At 43.0% G+C, this 17,579-nt stretch overlaps 1 protein-coding gene across 12 annotated transcripts in view; it reads left to right on the top strand.

Moving 5' to 3' along the window:
* Window positions 1-17,579, top strand: part of FN1 (fibronectin 1) — a 148,770-nt gene that overhangs the window by 55,036 nt on the left and 76,155 nt on the right. For all 12 annotated transcript variants that reach the window (XM_058185952.1, XM_058185959.1, XM_058185970.1 and 9 more), the window contains exons 16-20: window positions 3,260-3,436; window positions 4,168-4,296; window positions 4,398-4,487; window positions 4,818-5,012; window positions 6,172-6,444. In XM_058185952.1, the coding sequence (XP_058041935.1) occupies window positions 3,260-3,436; window positions 4,168-4,296; window positions 4,398-4,487; window positions 4,818-5,012; window positions 6,172-6,444 (864 nt within the window). The remainder of the gene's footprint in view (window positions 1-3,259; window positions 3,437-4,167; window positions 4,297-4,397; window positions 4,488-4,817; window positions 5,013-6,171; window positions 6,445-17,579) is intronic.

Consider the following 17,579-nt stretch of genomic DNA (forward strand, 5'->3'; position numbering starts at 1 on the left):
TATTATTTAAATTTTTATACCGCCCTTCTCCCGAAGGACTCAGGGCGGTTCACAGCCAGATAAAAATATACAATACAATATAAATACAATTAAAATACAATTAAAAAACTTATTCAATTGGCCGAGATTAAAAAATTTAGGATAAATAATAAAAAGCCCCTTAAAAAACCCATAAATTTAAAAACTAATCCAGTCCTGCGCAGATGAATAAGTGAGTTTTAAGCTCGCGACGAAAGGTTCGGAGGTCCGGAAGTTGACGGAGTCCTGGGGGGAGTTCGTTCCAGAGGGCGGAGAAGAGAAGGTCACAGAGAAGGCCCTTCCCCATGGCGTCGCCAGACGACACTGTCGCGCCGACGGCACCCTAAGGAGTCCCTCTCTGTGAGAGCGCACGGGTCGGTGAGAGGTATTCGGTAGCAGTAGGTGGTCCCGTAAATAGCCCGGCCCTATGCCATGGAGCGCTTTAAAGACGTTCACCAAAACCTTGAAGCGCACCCGGAAGGCCACAGGTAGCCAGTGCAGTCTGCGCAGGATAGGTGTCACGTGGGAGCCACGAGGGGCTCCCTCTATCACCCGCGCAGCCGCATTCTGGACTAACTGAAGCCTCCGGATGCCCCTCAAGGGGAGCCCCATGTAGAGAGCATTGCAGTAATCCAGACGAGACGTCACGAGGGCGTGAGTGACTGTGCACAAGGCATCCCGGTCTAGAAAGGGGCGCAACTGGCGAACCAGGCGAACCTGGTGGAAAGCTCTCCTGGAGACGGCCGTCAGGTGGTCTTCAAAAGACAGCCGTTCATCCAGGAGAACGGCCAGGTTGCGCACCCTCTCCATCGGGGCCAATGACTCGCTCCCAACAGTCAGCCGCGGACTCAGCTGACTGTACCGGGATGCCGGCATCCACAGCCACTCCGTCTTGGAGGGATTGAGCTTGAGCCTGTTTCTCCCCATCCAGACCCGTACGGCTTCCAAACACCGGGACAGCACTTCGATAGCTTCATTGGGGTGGCCCGGTGTGGAAAAGTACAGCTGGGTATCATCAGCGTACAGCTGGTACCTCACACCGAAGCCACTGATGATCTCACCCAGCGGCTTCATATAGATGTTGAACAGAAGGGGCGAGAGAATCGACCCCTGCGGCACCCCACAAGTGAGGCGCCGCGGGGTCGACCTCTGCCCCCCCGTCAACACCGTCTGCGACCGGTCGGAGAGATAGGAGGAGCCTATCAAGATTTTTGACGCCTCAAGATTTTTGTTCTCAGTCCACATTTCAAAAGGTTCCTTTACCCCCTCTAGGAAGTGTCTCCAGGATAAGAGAGCCCCTCTGCAAAAGCCTCTTTCTCCCATACCACCCATCTGCGTTCCATGTCCGTTAACTTCTTTGACATGTAAGCATAAGACATTAATTTGTTTTGAGTGTTCCTTTGCAGTAGAACAGCCGCTACCGCCATGTCACTAGTGTCGGCTTGGACTACAAAGGGTTTATTTGGGCCAGGGTGTTGGAGGATCGGCTCCACTGCAAATAGGCATTTTAAATGTTTGAAGGATTTATGACAGTCCATTGTCCAAGCGAGGGGTTGTCTGGATTTTGACTTGGTAGGAGATTGACCGGTTTTTAGAAGCTCGGTTAATGGGAATGCGATTTCTGCAAAGGAAGGGATGAATTGTCTATAAAAACCCTAACCCAACTCCAATAAAAAACTCCGAGGCAAGCATTTTTCTCAAAGTTCCATTTATTAGAGTAGGTATACTGGCACACCTGGGAAAACCCGAATCTGAGAGTTCTGGGTTTTCCCTCAGTAAATCAAAACCCCCAAAACCATTCCCTTATTCATCAGTCCATCACATGGTCCAATCACCATCTGTCCCATCTCAAGACATCATACCAACCACTCCTCCAGATGCAGGATTGTCCTGACCTTGACTGAAAGGAAGAATGCCATTTTGTCTAACTTCATTCCCTCTACTAAATCTCCACTCCTACTTTCCTACACACGAGAAAGTGGCAGCATGGAAGCTTCTGGGGCTAATATGGCATGACATGATACCAATACACTGCAATTAGCATAAACATGAGTCAGTTGCCAACCATCTGAATTTTGATCACATGACCATTGGGATGCTGCAACCTTGTAAGTGTGAAAAATGGTCCTGCCACTTTTTTCAGTGTCATTAAAACTTTGGTCACTAAATGAATTGTAAGTTGAGGACTACCGTTTATATTGTTTCAACTGCATATGTTAATGTAAGGATTGAAGTTGGCATGTGGAGTTTACACACTTATGGCAGTATAGAAGTGAAATTTAACACATAAATAAATAAGATTTTGAAAATGAAACATACCTTTGTTAAATCTTTTAGCTCTGTTTAGTTTCTATTTCTTCTGTCTCTAAGATAGAATGAAGACATAATTTACTGCTTTTGTAATTATGTTGCTTCTAGCACATTCTCTGTGCTATTGTTTTCAACCAAGATTATTCATGCCTTGAAACCAAAATATAAATTCTGCTGTTCTAAATGGAGTGCTAATAGCTGTAGGAGTTGTCTTAATTGCCCATTGCCCTTAATAATTCTCCATTTTCTCCCTTTCTAAAGCAGGGGTCACCAACCTTTTGGACTTCAGGGACCACTAAATTCATAATTTTAAATCTTGCGGACCACTAATATGATTTTTTAAAAAAGATAAATAGTATTTAGTGCAATATAAAAATGCAAATAATTTTTCTACAGACCACCAAAATTTTCTCGTGGACCACCAGTGGTCCACGGACCATTGGTTGGTGACCACTGTTCTAAAGAACATGATTCAGCTAAGAATTTCTTATTATAATGGATGATATAGACGTGTCATGGGTGCTAATCCTGAATTAATACCAATATTACATTACTACCTATGGCAGTCGTAGTAATGAGGATAAATCTGCGTTCATTGTTAGCTTACATAGTGTTTTTTCACAATATATTATCAGCTGAATACTCCCATATCTGCAGATATTAATTACTTGTTTGTGTCTGAAAGTCAGACTTGCCTGCTATATACATGGTTACTCTACTATTTTCTGTCCATCCAGTCATGGATAAAAATACCTCTCTGTTTTTGAACCTATTATTTCTTTACTATCAGTTTAACTGTACAGTTTATTTTATTGGTTAAAAAGTTATAAAAATTGTACTTAAATTTATTTTTCCATGAACAGAAACAGAACCAAGGAGCCAAGTCTCCATGAAAAATACTGCTATTTTATACTTTGATCTTGCTTTGCAGCTAGTCGTGTGGCGGGAGAAACAACAGCCCTTCCCTCTGTCGTCTCTATTTCTGAATCTGTCACAGAAATCACAGCCAATAGCTTTGTGGTCTCTTGGGTTTCTGCTTCAGACACTGTGTCAGGAATTCGCGTGGAATATGTACTGAGTGAAGATGGTGATGAACCTACATATCTTGGTAAGGAAGATAGCCAATCAGATCAGTCACAGTCACAGAATCAGATGGCATAAATAAAGTTAATCTCTCACATCCTAAAATTCTTATCTTGTATAACTAGCCTAGACAGTATCTGCTATTCAGACTCCAAATCCCATGAGCCTGAATCTGAAGGTTCATAGAACTTCTTTTATATTCAAATACATTTATAGCCTGCAATCAGACAAATCTCTATTGAAAACTTCCTTCAAAAGAAGTGCTTCAGAAAGTTATCTCCCTATGACCAGCCCCAACATTGTAATCCCTGTTCACAGCACATATGGCACATCTTACAATAAAAATTGATGTCAATAGTTGATTAAAGCTTACAAATGAAAACTCTTTTCTGTTTTTTTCCTGATGCTCATACATAAAGATCAACTGCTTGGCTTCCCCAAGGGAGAATCCTATTCAGGATTGTTCCTTGAAGGGCCACATCACTTTACATGTGGACAATAAAGGGGCTTCAGCTGGGCAATCTTGGGTAATTGCTACTTTCAGATCTTCTCTCACAATGGTTACTCAAAATAAGACATTCTGATGAAATTCATATGAATTTATGGAAGTATTCTGATCTGAAATTTTACAAGATAAACAAAGAAGGTTCTAATGCTATTCAATATTTTCTAACTGTAAGTTTATGAATTGAATGTATTAATTTTCACTAAAGAATGTCATCTATGCCCTACTATTTTATTTTCTTCTTCTTAAAGATCTTCCAAATACAGTCAATTCAGTTAGCATTCCCAACTTGCTTCCGGGTCGTAATTACATTATCAGAGTCTATCAAATTTCAGAGGAAGGAGAGCAAAATCTAATTCTTTCAACAACACAGACAACAGGTATGTTTGCTATCAGACAGGGACAGATGGATATGGGCATTTTCTCTCTGAAAACTGAAAGTTGTTCAATCAACTTTCTTAATTATTATCTCTCTAAACAGCACCTGATGCTCCTCCTGATCATCTTGTGGAAAATGTTGATGATACTTCAATTCTTGTCAGCTGGAGCAGACCAGAAGCTCCAATCACAGGTCTGAATTGTCAGCCTATATCTTTTTTGGAGCTTGGGGGCCTGGGTGGATTCCTTCCATTTGTAAGATAGGAAAGTGTGTTATCTATATCTGAAAGCCAAAGAAAATTGTACGTCTGAAACTCGACTGGCCTTTACTGTCTGATTGAATTTGATTTATAAAGCGACCTTTTTCTTGTTAATAAATTATACTTGATGTAGACTCACTACATTATAAAACTATGGTTTATCAAAAAAGATGGTCTGAACAAAGATGGGTAATTTAGCATATGGGAGAATACCAAATTTTTTTGACTGCTATCAGCTGAGACTGTATGTTTTACTTTACAAGGTTACCGGATTGTTTACACTCCTTCACTGGAAGGTAGCAGTACAGAACTCAATCTCCCTGAATCTGCTACATCTGTGACACTCAGTGACTTGATGCCTGGTGTTCAGTACAATATCAGCATTTATGCTGTGGAAGAGAACCAGGAAAGCACTCCTATTTTCATTCAGCAGAAAACCACAGGAGTGCCAATAGCAGGTATTAATGTATTTCTATAATTATGTGATTTTTTTTTGTATGTTCTCTTTTTTCCTTCTTGGATTCCAGAATTGTTCTCTTGAAGGCAGATTTATTTATTGCATTTATCTATTCATTTTATTTAACAAATTTATATAACTGCCCATTCACACAAAAAAAAAAAGATTCTTGACAATGTACAATGATCTAATTAAGGCAACAAATACTTTAAAAAAAGCCTTATTAAAAATATAAATTAACCTACAATTAAAAATACAAACTACTAGGCACAAGTTGACTTTGTATATAATATACAAATGGATGAAGACTATTGCTTAACACATTGTAAGCCGCCCTGAGTCTTCAGAGAAGGGCGGGATATAAATTCAAATAAAAAAACAGGGGAAAGTTAATATTAACAACGATGGAGTCATCTTAAGAAGGCCACATACATTACAAGAACAGATTTTTTATTTTTCCTAGTGTTGCTGCAAATGCAAGGTCCACTTTTTTTGGATCAGTTGAATGTTTATTCATTTGGTTGCAACAGGAACTGTATGATTGGCTTGATACCTGAGCCTGACTTTGTGGCCTGAAAGAGTGACTGGCTCAAGGTCACCCAGCCAGCCAACTTTCATGCCTAAAGTGGGACTAGAACTCACACTCTCCTGTTTGTAGCATGTGCCTTAACCACTAAAATAAACTGGCTTTCAAAAATTAAAATTGAATTGATTTTTAAAAAAAATAAATTTTATTTTATTTTTTAAATTTTTTTTGATATACCAATTGTTTCCTTTTCTAATTTTGAGTGATTCAGAAAATGAGATATGTTTGCTTTTACTTTTTATCTGATAGTCAATTTTGGAGAATAGAGCTGTGTAAAGGAACACTGCAACCACACTTAAGTTTCCCACTGTTTTATTTTTATATTACTGTCTGCTTCTCAGTGATGATGATATCTTGGCAAGATAGAAAGCTGTATGCTGGTTTTGTCTTAAGTAGGAATACTTTTCATGGACTGATTTCCCATTGAAATCTCTATGGGATTTCAAGGAACATTGAAAAAAAGGATCAGCGGCAATTTTTGCTGAGATTAATTTTGAAGTAGGACAGAAGGAAGAGGGTAGTTGTAATGATACATTGTCATTCATTAAACGTTTTCTCTTGTACATTTGGCTAGATGAGATTCATCCTCCCCAGCACCTTCAATTTCTGGAAGTTGCCAGTGACAAAATCACCATCATGTGGAGCCCCCCTGATAGTGCAGTGATTGGCTATCGTGTAGAGGTTATTCCAGTTAATCGCCCTGGGGAACATGGTCAGAGATTACCCGTTAGCAGATATACATTTGCTGAGGTCACAGAACTTTTGCCTGGAACAACATACCTTTTCAAGATCTACGCTATAGGACAAAACACGGAGAGTGAACCATTAACTGGAGAACAAACAACAAGTAAGTCTGTTTTCTCTAATTTAGTGTATAGATTTTCCACAAATTCATCCTGTCAGAAATTCCATCATTTCACAAAGCCTGTAATAAAGAATTTAGTAGGATGAATCCATTGGCTTTGCTAAGCAGTGAGCGGTCCGCTATCCTGTAACTCAAGCCTTCCCCTCAGCAAAGTTTTCTTAAAGGAAATCAGCAAGAAGAGGGGGATGAACTTCCAAGCATTTCCAGCATCTAGGTAGCTCTATCAAGTTCCTTTTTTTGTTTTTTATACAATGCATGAGTCTAGAAGGTGGACTGGAAACTCCAGGAAAGTAATGGCATGCCTCAGAGTGGTAACAGAAACAGGTGAATGAGATATCTACAACTGCTATGTAAGCCATCTACTCTCTCCTTTGTCTCCATTTGTCTTGGAGGAGAAAGGAGGAAGGTCAGTATAGAGCAAGATTTGTCTTTGTCTGGTTCTTTACGGCAAGAAAGGAGAAAAGTATGCAAATGTGTGTGTCCTCCTCCCTCCCTTGAAATAAATCTCCTTTTTTACCATTCTTCCCTCCTCTTCCCTTCCCTTCCCACTCCCAACATACCTCATCCTCCTCTTTGTTTCTGATCTTTTGAATGTTCTTATCTTCTCTAAGCTGTTAGTAGCAGATTACTGTGTACCATGGGTGTAAAACTCGCTGCGTTACGTTGCTGTCACATGACGTTTCACAACATTTTCCCCATTTGCGGAGCTTGGGTGGGCGTGGCCTGCGTGTGACGCATGCGGCTTGTGGGCTGCCAGTTTGACACCCGTGCCAGTATATACTGTTTATGTGTGTGTGCGTGCACATGTGTGTGCCTGTTTCTGTGTGTGTATGTGTTTGAGAGAGAGAGAGAGAGATATGAATGTGACAATTCAGTCTATGTATTTGTTGTTGTTAGTTTTGAAGTGATGTCCGACCCATTGCAACCCCATGGAAAGTGTTCCTGTCCTCTACCATCTCCCAGAGTCCATTCAAGCTCATGCCCATTGCTTCAGTGACTCCATCCAGCCACCTCATTCTCTGTCATCCCATTCTTCTTTTGCCCTCAATCTTTCCCAGCATTAGGCTCTTCTCCAGTGAGTCCTTCCTTCTCATTAGGTGGCCAAAGTATTTGAGTTTCATCTTCAGGATCTGGCCTTCTAAAGAGCAGTCAGGGTTGATCTCCTCTAGGACTGACAGGTTTGTTCGCCTTGCAGTCCAAGGGACTCTCAGGAGTCTTCTCCAGCACCATAGTTCAAAGGCCTCAGTTCTTTGGCTCTTAGCCTTTCATATGGTCCAACTTTCGCAGCCATACATTGCAACTGGGAAAACCATAGCCTTGACTATACACACTATTGTTGGCAGGGTGATGTCTCTGCTTTTCAGAATGCTATCTAGATTTGCCATAGCTTTCCTCCCCAAGAGCAAGCGTCTTTTAATTTCTTGGCTGCAGTCCCCATCTGCGGTGATCTTGGAGCCCAGGAAAATAAAATCTGTCACTACTTCCATTTCATCTCCATCTATTTGCCAGGAATTGAGAGGGCCGGATGCCATGATCTTAGTTTTCTTAAAGTTGAGTTTCAAGCCAACTTTTGCACTCTCCTCTTTCACCCGCATCAAAGACTCTTTAGTTCCTCTTCACTTTCTGCCATTAGAGTGGTATCATCTGCATATCTGAGGTTGTTGATATTTCTCTCGGCAATCTTAATTCCAACTTTTGATTTTTTATTATTATTATTATTATTATTATTATTTATTCGATTTTTATACCGCCCTTCTCCCGAAGGACTCAGGGCGGTGTACAGCCAAAGTAAAACAGACAATACAATATACAATTAAAATACAAATTAAAAAAACTTATTTTATGATTGGCCTAAAAAACTTTAAAATATATAAAACTAAAACCCCTTAAAATTAATAATAGAAAATTTAAAATCAATAAAATTTAAGCCAGCCCCGCGTGAATAAAAAGATGTGTCTTCAGTTCGCGGCGGAAGGTCCGAAGGTAAGGTATTTGGTGTAAACCCGGGGGAAGTTCGTTTCAGAGTGTGGGAGCCCCCACAGAGAAGGACCTTTCCCTGGGGGCCGCCAGCCGACATTGCTTGGCGGACGGCACCCTGAGAAGTCCCTCTCTGTGACAGCGTACGGGTTGGTGGGAGGCATGAGGTAACAGCAGGCGGTCCCGTAAGTACCCAGGCCCTAAGCCATGGAGCGCTTTAAAGGTAGTGACCAAAACCTTAAAGTGCACCCGAAAGGCCACAGGTAGCCAGTGCAGTCTGCGCAGGAGCGGTGTTACGCGGGAGCTACGCGAAGCTCCCTCTATCACCCGCGCAGCTGCATTCTGGACTAACTGAAGCCTCCGAGTGCACCTCAAGGGGAGCCCCATGTAGAGCATTACAATAATCCAAGCGAGAGGTAACGAGCGCATGAGTGACTGTGCACAAGGGATCCCGATCAAGGAAGGGGTGCAACTGCCGAACCAGGCGAACCTGGTGGAAGGCCCTCCTGGAGACGGCCGTCGAATGATCTTCAAACGACAGCCGTTCATCCAGGAGGACACCTAAGTTGCGCACCCTATCCTTTGGGGCCAATAACTCGCCTCCAACAGTCAGCTGCGGCTGCAGCTGACTGAATCGGGGTGCCGGCATCCACAGCCACTCCGTCTTGGAGGGATTAAGTTTGAGCCTGTTTCTCCCCATCCAGACCCGTACGGCTTCCAAACACCGGGACAGCACTTCAACAGCTTCATTGGGGTGGCCCGGGGTGGAAAAGTACAGCTGAGTGTCATCAGTGTACAGCTGGTATCTCACCCCAAAGCCACTGATGATCTCACCCAACGGCTTCATATAGATGTTGAACAGAAGGGGCGAGAGAATCGACCCCTGCAGCACCCCACAAGTGAGGCACCTCGCGGTCGACCTCTGCCCCCCTGTCAACACCGTCTGTAACCGGTCAGAGAGATAGGAGGAGAACCACCGATACACGGTGCCTCCCACTCCCAATCCCCCCAACCGGCGCAGCAAGATACCATGGTCGATGGTATCAAAAGCCGCTGAGAGGTCTAATAGGCCCTCCAGAGATCATCCACCAATGCGACCAAAGCTGTCTCCGTGCTGTATCCGGGTCGGAAGCCGGACTGGAACGGGTCTAGATAGACGGCTTCATCCAGGTATTGGGGTAGCTGTCGCGCCACAGCACTCTCTACAACCGCCATCTAGCCCCGCCTTTCTCATGAAGTGCTCTGCATATAAGTTAAATAGGCAGGGTGACAGTATATATCCTTGCCGGACTCCTTTCCCAATTTTGAACCAATCAGTGATTCCGTGTCCAGTTCTCATTGCTTCTTGACCCGCAAGAGACAAATAAGATGGTCTGGTATTCCCATCTCTTTAAGAACTTGCCACAGTTTGTTGTGATCCACACAATCAAAGACTTTAGCATAGTCAATGAAGCAGAAGTAGATGTTTTTCTGGAACTCCCTAGCTTTCTCCATGATCCAGCGTATGTTGGCAATTTGATCTCTAGTTTCTCTGCCTCTTCAAAATCCTGCCTGTACTTCTGGTAGTTCTCGATCCACATACTGCTGGAGCCTAGCTTGTAGGATTTTAAGCATAACTTTACTAGCATGTGAAATGAGTGCAATGGTGTGATAGTTTGAACATTCTTTGGCATTGCCTTTCTTTGGAATTGGAATGTAAACTGACCTCTTCCAATCCTGTGGCCACTGTTGAGCTTTCCAAATTTGCTGGCAAATTGAGTGTAGCAATTTTACTGCATCATCTTTTTAAGATTTTGAATAGCTTAGCTGGAACACTGTCACCTCCACTAGCTTTGTTGTTGCTCAGATTTCCTAAGGCCCATTTGACTTCACATTCTAGGATTTCTGGCTCGAGGTCAATGACCACCCCATCGTGGTTATCAGAGACGTTAAGCTTGTTCTTGTATAATTCTTCTGTGTAATTTTGCCACCTCTTCTTAATCTCTTCTGCCTCTGTTACGTCCCTGCCACTTTGGTCCTTTATCATGCCCATCTTTGCATGAAACGTTCCCTTCATATCTCCAATTTTCTTGAATAGATCCTTGAATAGGTCCTCCCTGTTCTATTGTTTTCTTCTATTTCTTTGCACTGTTCATTTAAGAATGCATTCTTATCTCTTCTAGCTATTCTCTGGAATTCTGCATTCAACTGGGTGTATCTTTCTCTTTCTCCCTTGCCTTTCGCTTCCCTTCTTTCCTCAGCTATTTGCAGAGCTTCCTCAGACAGCCATTTTGCTTTCTTGCATTTCTTTTTCTTTGGGGTGGTTTTAGTTGCTACCTCTTGTACAATGTTGTAACTTCCATCCATAATTCTTCAGGCACTCTGTCTATCAGATCTAATTTCTTAAATCTATTTGTCATCTCTACTGTATATTTATCAGTGATATGATTTAGTTCATACTTGAGTGGCCTAGTGCTTTCCCCTACTTTCTTCAATTTTAGCCTAAATTTTGCAAGGAGAAGCTCATGATTTGAGCCACAGTCAGCTCCTGATTTTGTTTTTACTGACTGTATAGAGCGGGGGTCGGCAACCTGCACTCTGGAGCTACATGCGTCTCTTTGGGCCCCCTGCTGCGGCTCCCTGCCACTCTGTCACAGCAGTGGCATGGTTGGAGCCTTAGTGCGGGAGCGAAGTGCCCCTGCACTTGCCTTTGCATGGCTACAGCATTCCACCTTTTTCACGGTAAATTTGCTGTTACTGTCAGCAAAGACGGCTGGGAGAGAACGGTGGAGGTGGATCTTGCGGGGTGGGGGCCATCCCCCAAGCCTTGCCTTCCTCCTCCCTTGTCAGCAGGGCCAAGAAAAAGAAGGGGGCGGCATGGGGAACCACTCCCCCACCAAGCACCAAACTCAACAGCCCGGGGGGGGGGGAGGGCATGCGGATATGGCCTGGCAGAAGTGGATGGCTAGTTGGATGGCGGAGAGACATGGCCCGGCTCTCACAGCGGGACGCTGTTTGCCGTCTTCCCCAATCTCTGCTCTTTCACCCCAGCGCAAGTTGTGTTTCTGCTTGCTTTCTTTTCCTGTGCCTTCACTGGGCAGCAATGGCTAGGGCCATGGGGTGGGGGCAGCAGAGGCATCAGGGCTTCCCTTCCCCCTCAGCAAGCCAGGCCTGGAGGAACGCGGAGAGTTATGGGCGAGCGCCAGATGGTCAGAAGATGCGCTCCAACGTTGCCCCAATACACATTTCCAGCATGCACTCCTCTGAGTGGGGGGAAGGGAAGGTGGGAAGAAGCCCCGGCTGGCTTTCCTTTGGCGTGGGGCAGGGTGAAGACCCAATACTCCCTCCATGGCCTACCTGCTGCTCTCGCAGCGCTTTGCAGCACAGCAAAAGTGCATTTCACAATGGGGGAGATTGGATCCCCACCTCCTCCTGGAGCCTATTCCCTGCCCCACTCGCCCCTGGCAGCTCTCTCTCTCCCCCTCTCTCTCAGGGCAGAGAGCAAACCTGGAAGTAGCCGCCCGCCGTTTTCCACCAGTCAGGCAGCAAGAGAAAGAGGGAGACAGATTTGGCTCTCGCCAAAGACACTCACCCATCAGCCAGTCTCCCTCTCCCTCCCTCCCTTCCCCCCCCCCTCTCTCTCTCTGTGTGTGTGTGTCTTACTCCCCGTCTCTATGTCCATTCTCACTCTCTTGGAAAGCCCTGCATCTTCTCCTTGGGGCTTTTTGTTACCCACTTTTCTTTCTTCCTTTTGGAAATCAGGGCTGGCTGAGGAATGAACAAACCCACTCCCCCTTTCGTACGCACCGTCTCATCCCCGCCACAGCTGGCCAGGGGGGCACGAGAGGATAAGGAGGGGGAGGAAGAGGAGGGAAGCCTCCGTTGCAGGTTCATTTGTTCCTCAACCATCCCGGATTTCCAAAAGGAAGAAAGAAAAATGGGTAACAAAAAGCCCCAAGGAGAGCATGCAGGGCTTTCCGAGAGAGTGAGAAGGGACACAGAAATAGGGAGCGAGAAATACACACACAGAGAGACAGACAGACAGAGAGGTTGCGGGGGGGGGAGGGGGAGAAAGCAAGAGAGGGAAAGAAAGAATGAGAGAGAGAGATGCAGGAGAGGGCGATGAGGGAGAGGGAGATAGAGAGAAAAGGAGAGAGATGAGAGGAAGGGAGACAGAAAAAGAAAAATGAGAGAGTGAAAGAGAGACAGCGAGAGAGAGAGAAAGTGAGAGGGAGGAGAGGAAGATAGAGAGGGTGATAGAGAGAAAAAGAAAGACATGAGAGAAAGGGAAAGATGAGAGGGAGAAGGACATAGAGAAAGAGAGATGAGAGAGAGGGAAAAAGAGATGTGGGAGAAAGAGATGAGAGGGAGGGAAAGAGGGAGATACCTATTTCCCATAGAAAACATGGTGAGTCACAAAACCTGGGTAGGCATGGTTGTGGGGGAGTCATGTGACTGGGTGGGAGTGAGTTATGTCGAGTTGGCCACACCCCTGGTATAGAGCTTCTCCATCTGGCTGCAGAGCACATAGTCAATCTGATTTCTGTGTTGACCATCTGGTAATGTCCATGTGTAGAGTTGTCTCTTGTGTTGTTGGAAAAGAGAGTTTGTTATGACCATCGTATTCTCTTGACAAAATTCTATCAGCCTGCGCCCTGCTTCATTTTGTACTCCAAGGCCAAACTTGCCTGTTACTGTAGGGCTTCATAGAACTGGTCAATTTCATCCTCTTCAGCACCAGTGGTTGGGACATAGACTTGGATTACTGTGATATTGAATCAGGGGTAAAATCTATTTACCTTCCTTATCGGTTCGGAAGTGCACGTGCCACGCATGCCATAGGTTCACCATCACGGTCCTATACCATTTCAGAAAAGTGGCTATTCAGTCTGTTCCAAAAGCCTCCAGTGATGAAGCACCCACGGCTTCTGAAGACAAGTCGTTCCACTGATTAATTGTTCTCACTGTTTAGAACTTTCTCCTTAGAGAACCTCTAGGTTGGTTCTCTCCTTGATTAATTTCCATCCATTGTTTTTTTGTCTTGCTTTGTGGTGCTTTGGAAAATAGGTTGACCCCTTCTTCTTTGTGGCAGGCCTTCAAATATTGAAATACTGCTATCGTGTCATCTCTAGTCCTTCTTTTCTCTAGAATAGCGATACCCAAATTTGTGCAACTATTCCTCATATGTTTTAGTTTCCAGACCCTTAATCATCTTAGTTCTCTTCTCTGCGCGCTTTCCAAAGTCTCAACATCTTTTTTTATAATGTGACCAAAACTAGAATCAGTATTCGAAGTATGGTCTTACTAAGGTATGGTACTAATACTCCATGTGGTCTTGATTCTGTGAGTCCCTGACCACTCAATCCAATATAGCACAACCAACACAAACCCCAAAAAGAATTACAGTGCCATATATCAAAAATATCTCAGAAATCACCAACAGACTACAGGTAGTCCTTGAGTTACAAATGTAATGGAGCCTGCCCATTCCATTTGTAACCCGAGGATTCGTGGGAGTGAATCTTGTACTTTGAATGGGATCACTCCCTCTTTCGCTCACACATTTGCTAATCGAATGCGAAGCTCGTTAGCCTGACATATTTCAGGGTTTCAGGGTGGAGAAGGCCAAGGGGGCCTACAGGAACAGGTCACCCGCCTAAGACCACCCAAGGCCTCCCTGACCCACTGAAATAGCTCATGCTCCCCACAGTTGCTTCCCTCTCCACCTGCCATGCTGGGTCACTTATCTTGTGAAGATCTAGCAAGCAGTCTCCTGTCCAGCCTCTCAGCCATGTGTGCCCCTCTGCAGTTCTGTTTGGGCCTCTGCAGGCCTGGCCTGGCAGGTTGCCGGATGAAATGGAGCTTCTATGGGGCGAATCCGGCCCTCCAATGCTCCGTTCGGTTCTCTGAAGTTCTCCCCCAGCCCATTGCAGCCTGAAATGGAGCTTCTGGGGGCTGGGTCTGCCCCCCAGACGCTCTACTTCGGCCTGCAATGGGCCGGGGGAGCCCTGTGGGATGCCAAATGGAGCATCAGAGGGCTGGATCCACCCCGGAAGCTCCATTTCGGCCTGCAATGGGCTGGGAGAAGTTTGCAGAGGCCCGAACCGAGCCTCAGAGGGCTGGATCTGGGCCCAGAGGCTCCATTTTGGTCTGCTATGAGCCAGGGGAGACCTCTGGACACCTAAATTGAGGCCTCTGAAGGACGGGATCCCCTCCCCTGGCCCCCGAAGCTCCATTTTGGACAGCAATGTGCAGGACGAATGTTGCAGAGCCTCTGCCGTAAGGGCGAACAACTGCCGTGGTGCTGCAAGATTTGTACTTTCAGGCCTTGTTCACAAATACTAGGTGGCGCTTATTGCGTAAGTTCAAACATTTGCTAAGGGAACGCTCATAACCTGGGGATTACCTATACTACAACCACATGGAATTGGCATAGCACGCAAGCCCTTCAAAACTTCCTAAGCAAACCAAAAGACCCAGCTACCCCAGAAGAAAAAGCAGGACTCATCTACAACATACAATGTAAGAACTGCAACAACCACTATGTTAGGACTAACAGGCAAAAGACTGGCAGAATGCATCCAAGAACACCAACTAGCCGTCAGAAGACATAATGAAAATTCTTTAATTTCAGAAAATATAGACAGATTTAACTATAATTTCTTTTTTTTTTCTTTTTTTTTGCAAAAATTTTTTATTTTTCCATAATAATTCCCACAATTTGACCAGTGTACAATACAATCACTTATCCAACAATCAGTCCTATACTCAAATTATACTCAGTCAGGGCTGCTCGACTGCCACTCCCCCCTTTAATCCTTTCTTCCCTTCTCATCCTTCTTAAACTTCCCCCACCACCTTCTCCTCGCTTTCCTACTTCCCCTCCTCTTTCCCACTTCTCACTACCATCCTTTCTAACCCTCTATCTCCTTCTTCTCCTCCTCCTATCCTTTCTTCTCCTTCCTTCTTTCCTCCCTACCCACCTACCTACCTACTTTCTTCCTTCTTTACTCCTCTTTCCTTACCCTTTCCTTCGGGAGTGTTTGCCGAGCAGTCCCGACATTACACCATTCCAACTTGTTTAATTCTACCATTATTCCTGTACAATGGCAACCAATCAATTTATAGTCTTCCCTTCCCGCCTCCTTCCCCGAGACTTCCCAGAACAGAATACAGGGTATTGTAACTAACAAACATAATCTAAAATATAACATAAAACATATTCCATTTCACACCATCACACTATCAATTCCTTCTTTCTTAAACTAATACATAATAATTCCTAACTTCACTCAAAACTAATTGATATTTTTAATCTGATACTTATTTTGAATATAATCAATCCACTTCCTCCATTCCAATATATATTTTTCTTGTGTACAGTCTTTCAAGTAGGCAGAAATTTTGCCATTTCTGCTAAATTTGATACTTTACTAATCCATTCTCCAATTGTAGGTAAGTCTTCTTTCTTCCAATATTGTGCAATCAATAATCTTGCAGCAGTTATTAAATTCAGAATCAGTTTTGTCTCTATAACAGTGCAATCTGAGATTATTCCTAATAAAAAGAACTGTGGAACAAACTTGATCTTCTTTTTCAAAATGTTCTGCATAATCCACCATATTTTAATCCAAAAGGCTTTAACTTTTTTGCAAGTCCACCATATATGATAATAGGTAGCATCCTCACAATCACATCTCCAACATTTTGCTTTCACATTTGGATACATACATGACAGTTTTTTAGGATCTAAATGCCATCTATAAAACATTTTATAAAAATTTTCTCTTAAATTTTGTGCTTGCGTGAATTTAACATTCCTCACCCAAATTTTTCCCATGTTTCTAACATTATAGGTTGTTGAAAATTTTGTGCCCATTTTACCATACAATCTTTAACCAACTCCATTTCTGAATCAATTTCAACCAATACATTATATAATCTCTTTATATGCTGTTGACCTTGATCTTTTATTTGTTTTACCAGATTATCATCACTTTGCCTTATACCAATTTTCTGATCTATTTTCCATCTAGATTGCAATTGTCCATACTGGAACCATGTATAATTTCTTCCTTCATCCCTCAATTTCTCCCTAGATTTCAACTGTAATTCCCCTTTTTCCATAGTCAAAAGCTCTTTGTAAGTGATAACTTCCATTTTTTGTAATATATTTATATTCTCTATCATATGTCTGGGGATGGTCCATATTGGTATCTTTCCATCTAACTTATATTGATATTTTTTCCAAATCCTCAACAACGCACTTCTGACCATATTATTCTTAAATGTCTTATCAATTTTCTTGTCATATATTACATATGCGTGCCATCCATATAACAAACCATAACCTTCTATATTCAAAATCCTTTCCTCTGTTAAATTAATCCAATCAGAAATTAAAGTTAAAACAACTGCATCATAGTACAATTTCAAATTAGGCATTTTTAAACCCCCTCTTTCCCTAACGTCTTGCATTATTTTTAACTTTATCCTCGGTTTTTTACCCTTCCATACAAATTTATTAATCCTTTTTTGCCATTCTTGTAAATTTGCATCTTTCTTCAAAATTGGAATCATTTGAAACAAAAATAAAAATCTAGGCAAAACATTCATTTTTATAGCTGCCACTCTTCCCAACAATGATAATTGTAACTTCTTCCATTTCTCCATTTCTTTAATTACTTTTCCCCACAATACCTCATAATTGTTTTTATATAATTTTACATTCGATGCTGTAATGTATACTCCTAAGTATTTAACCTTTTTAACTACTTCATATCCAGTTATTCTTTCTAATTCTTCCTCTGATGTGTATTCATATTTTTAATTATCATTTTTGTCTTCTGTTGATTCACTTTAAACCCAGATACCTTACTATACTGATCAATTGTCTCCATCAAATATACAGCTGAATGTATTGGTTGAGATAAAGAAACAACCAAATCATCTGCAAACGCTCTTAATTTATAATCTTGATTTTTAATTCTAATTCCTTTTATTCGATCTAAACCACGTATCTTACTCAATAATATTTCCAAAGTTAGAATGAATAATAATGGTGACAAGGGACATCCTTGTCTAGTCCCTTTCTCAATCTTGAAAGATTCTGTTAATCCACCATTTACTATTATTTGAGCTGTTTGCTTTTGATATATAGC

The sequence above is a fragment of the Ahaetulla prasina genome, chromosome 1 (assembly GCF_028640845.1).
Source record: "Ahaetulla prasina isolate Xishuangbanna chromosome 1, ASM2864084v1, whole genome shotgun sequence".
Classification (NCBI taxonomy): Eukaryota; Metazoa; Chordata; class Lepidosauria; order Squamata; family Colubridae; genus Ahaetulla; species Ahaetulla prasina.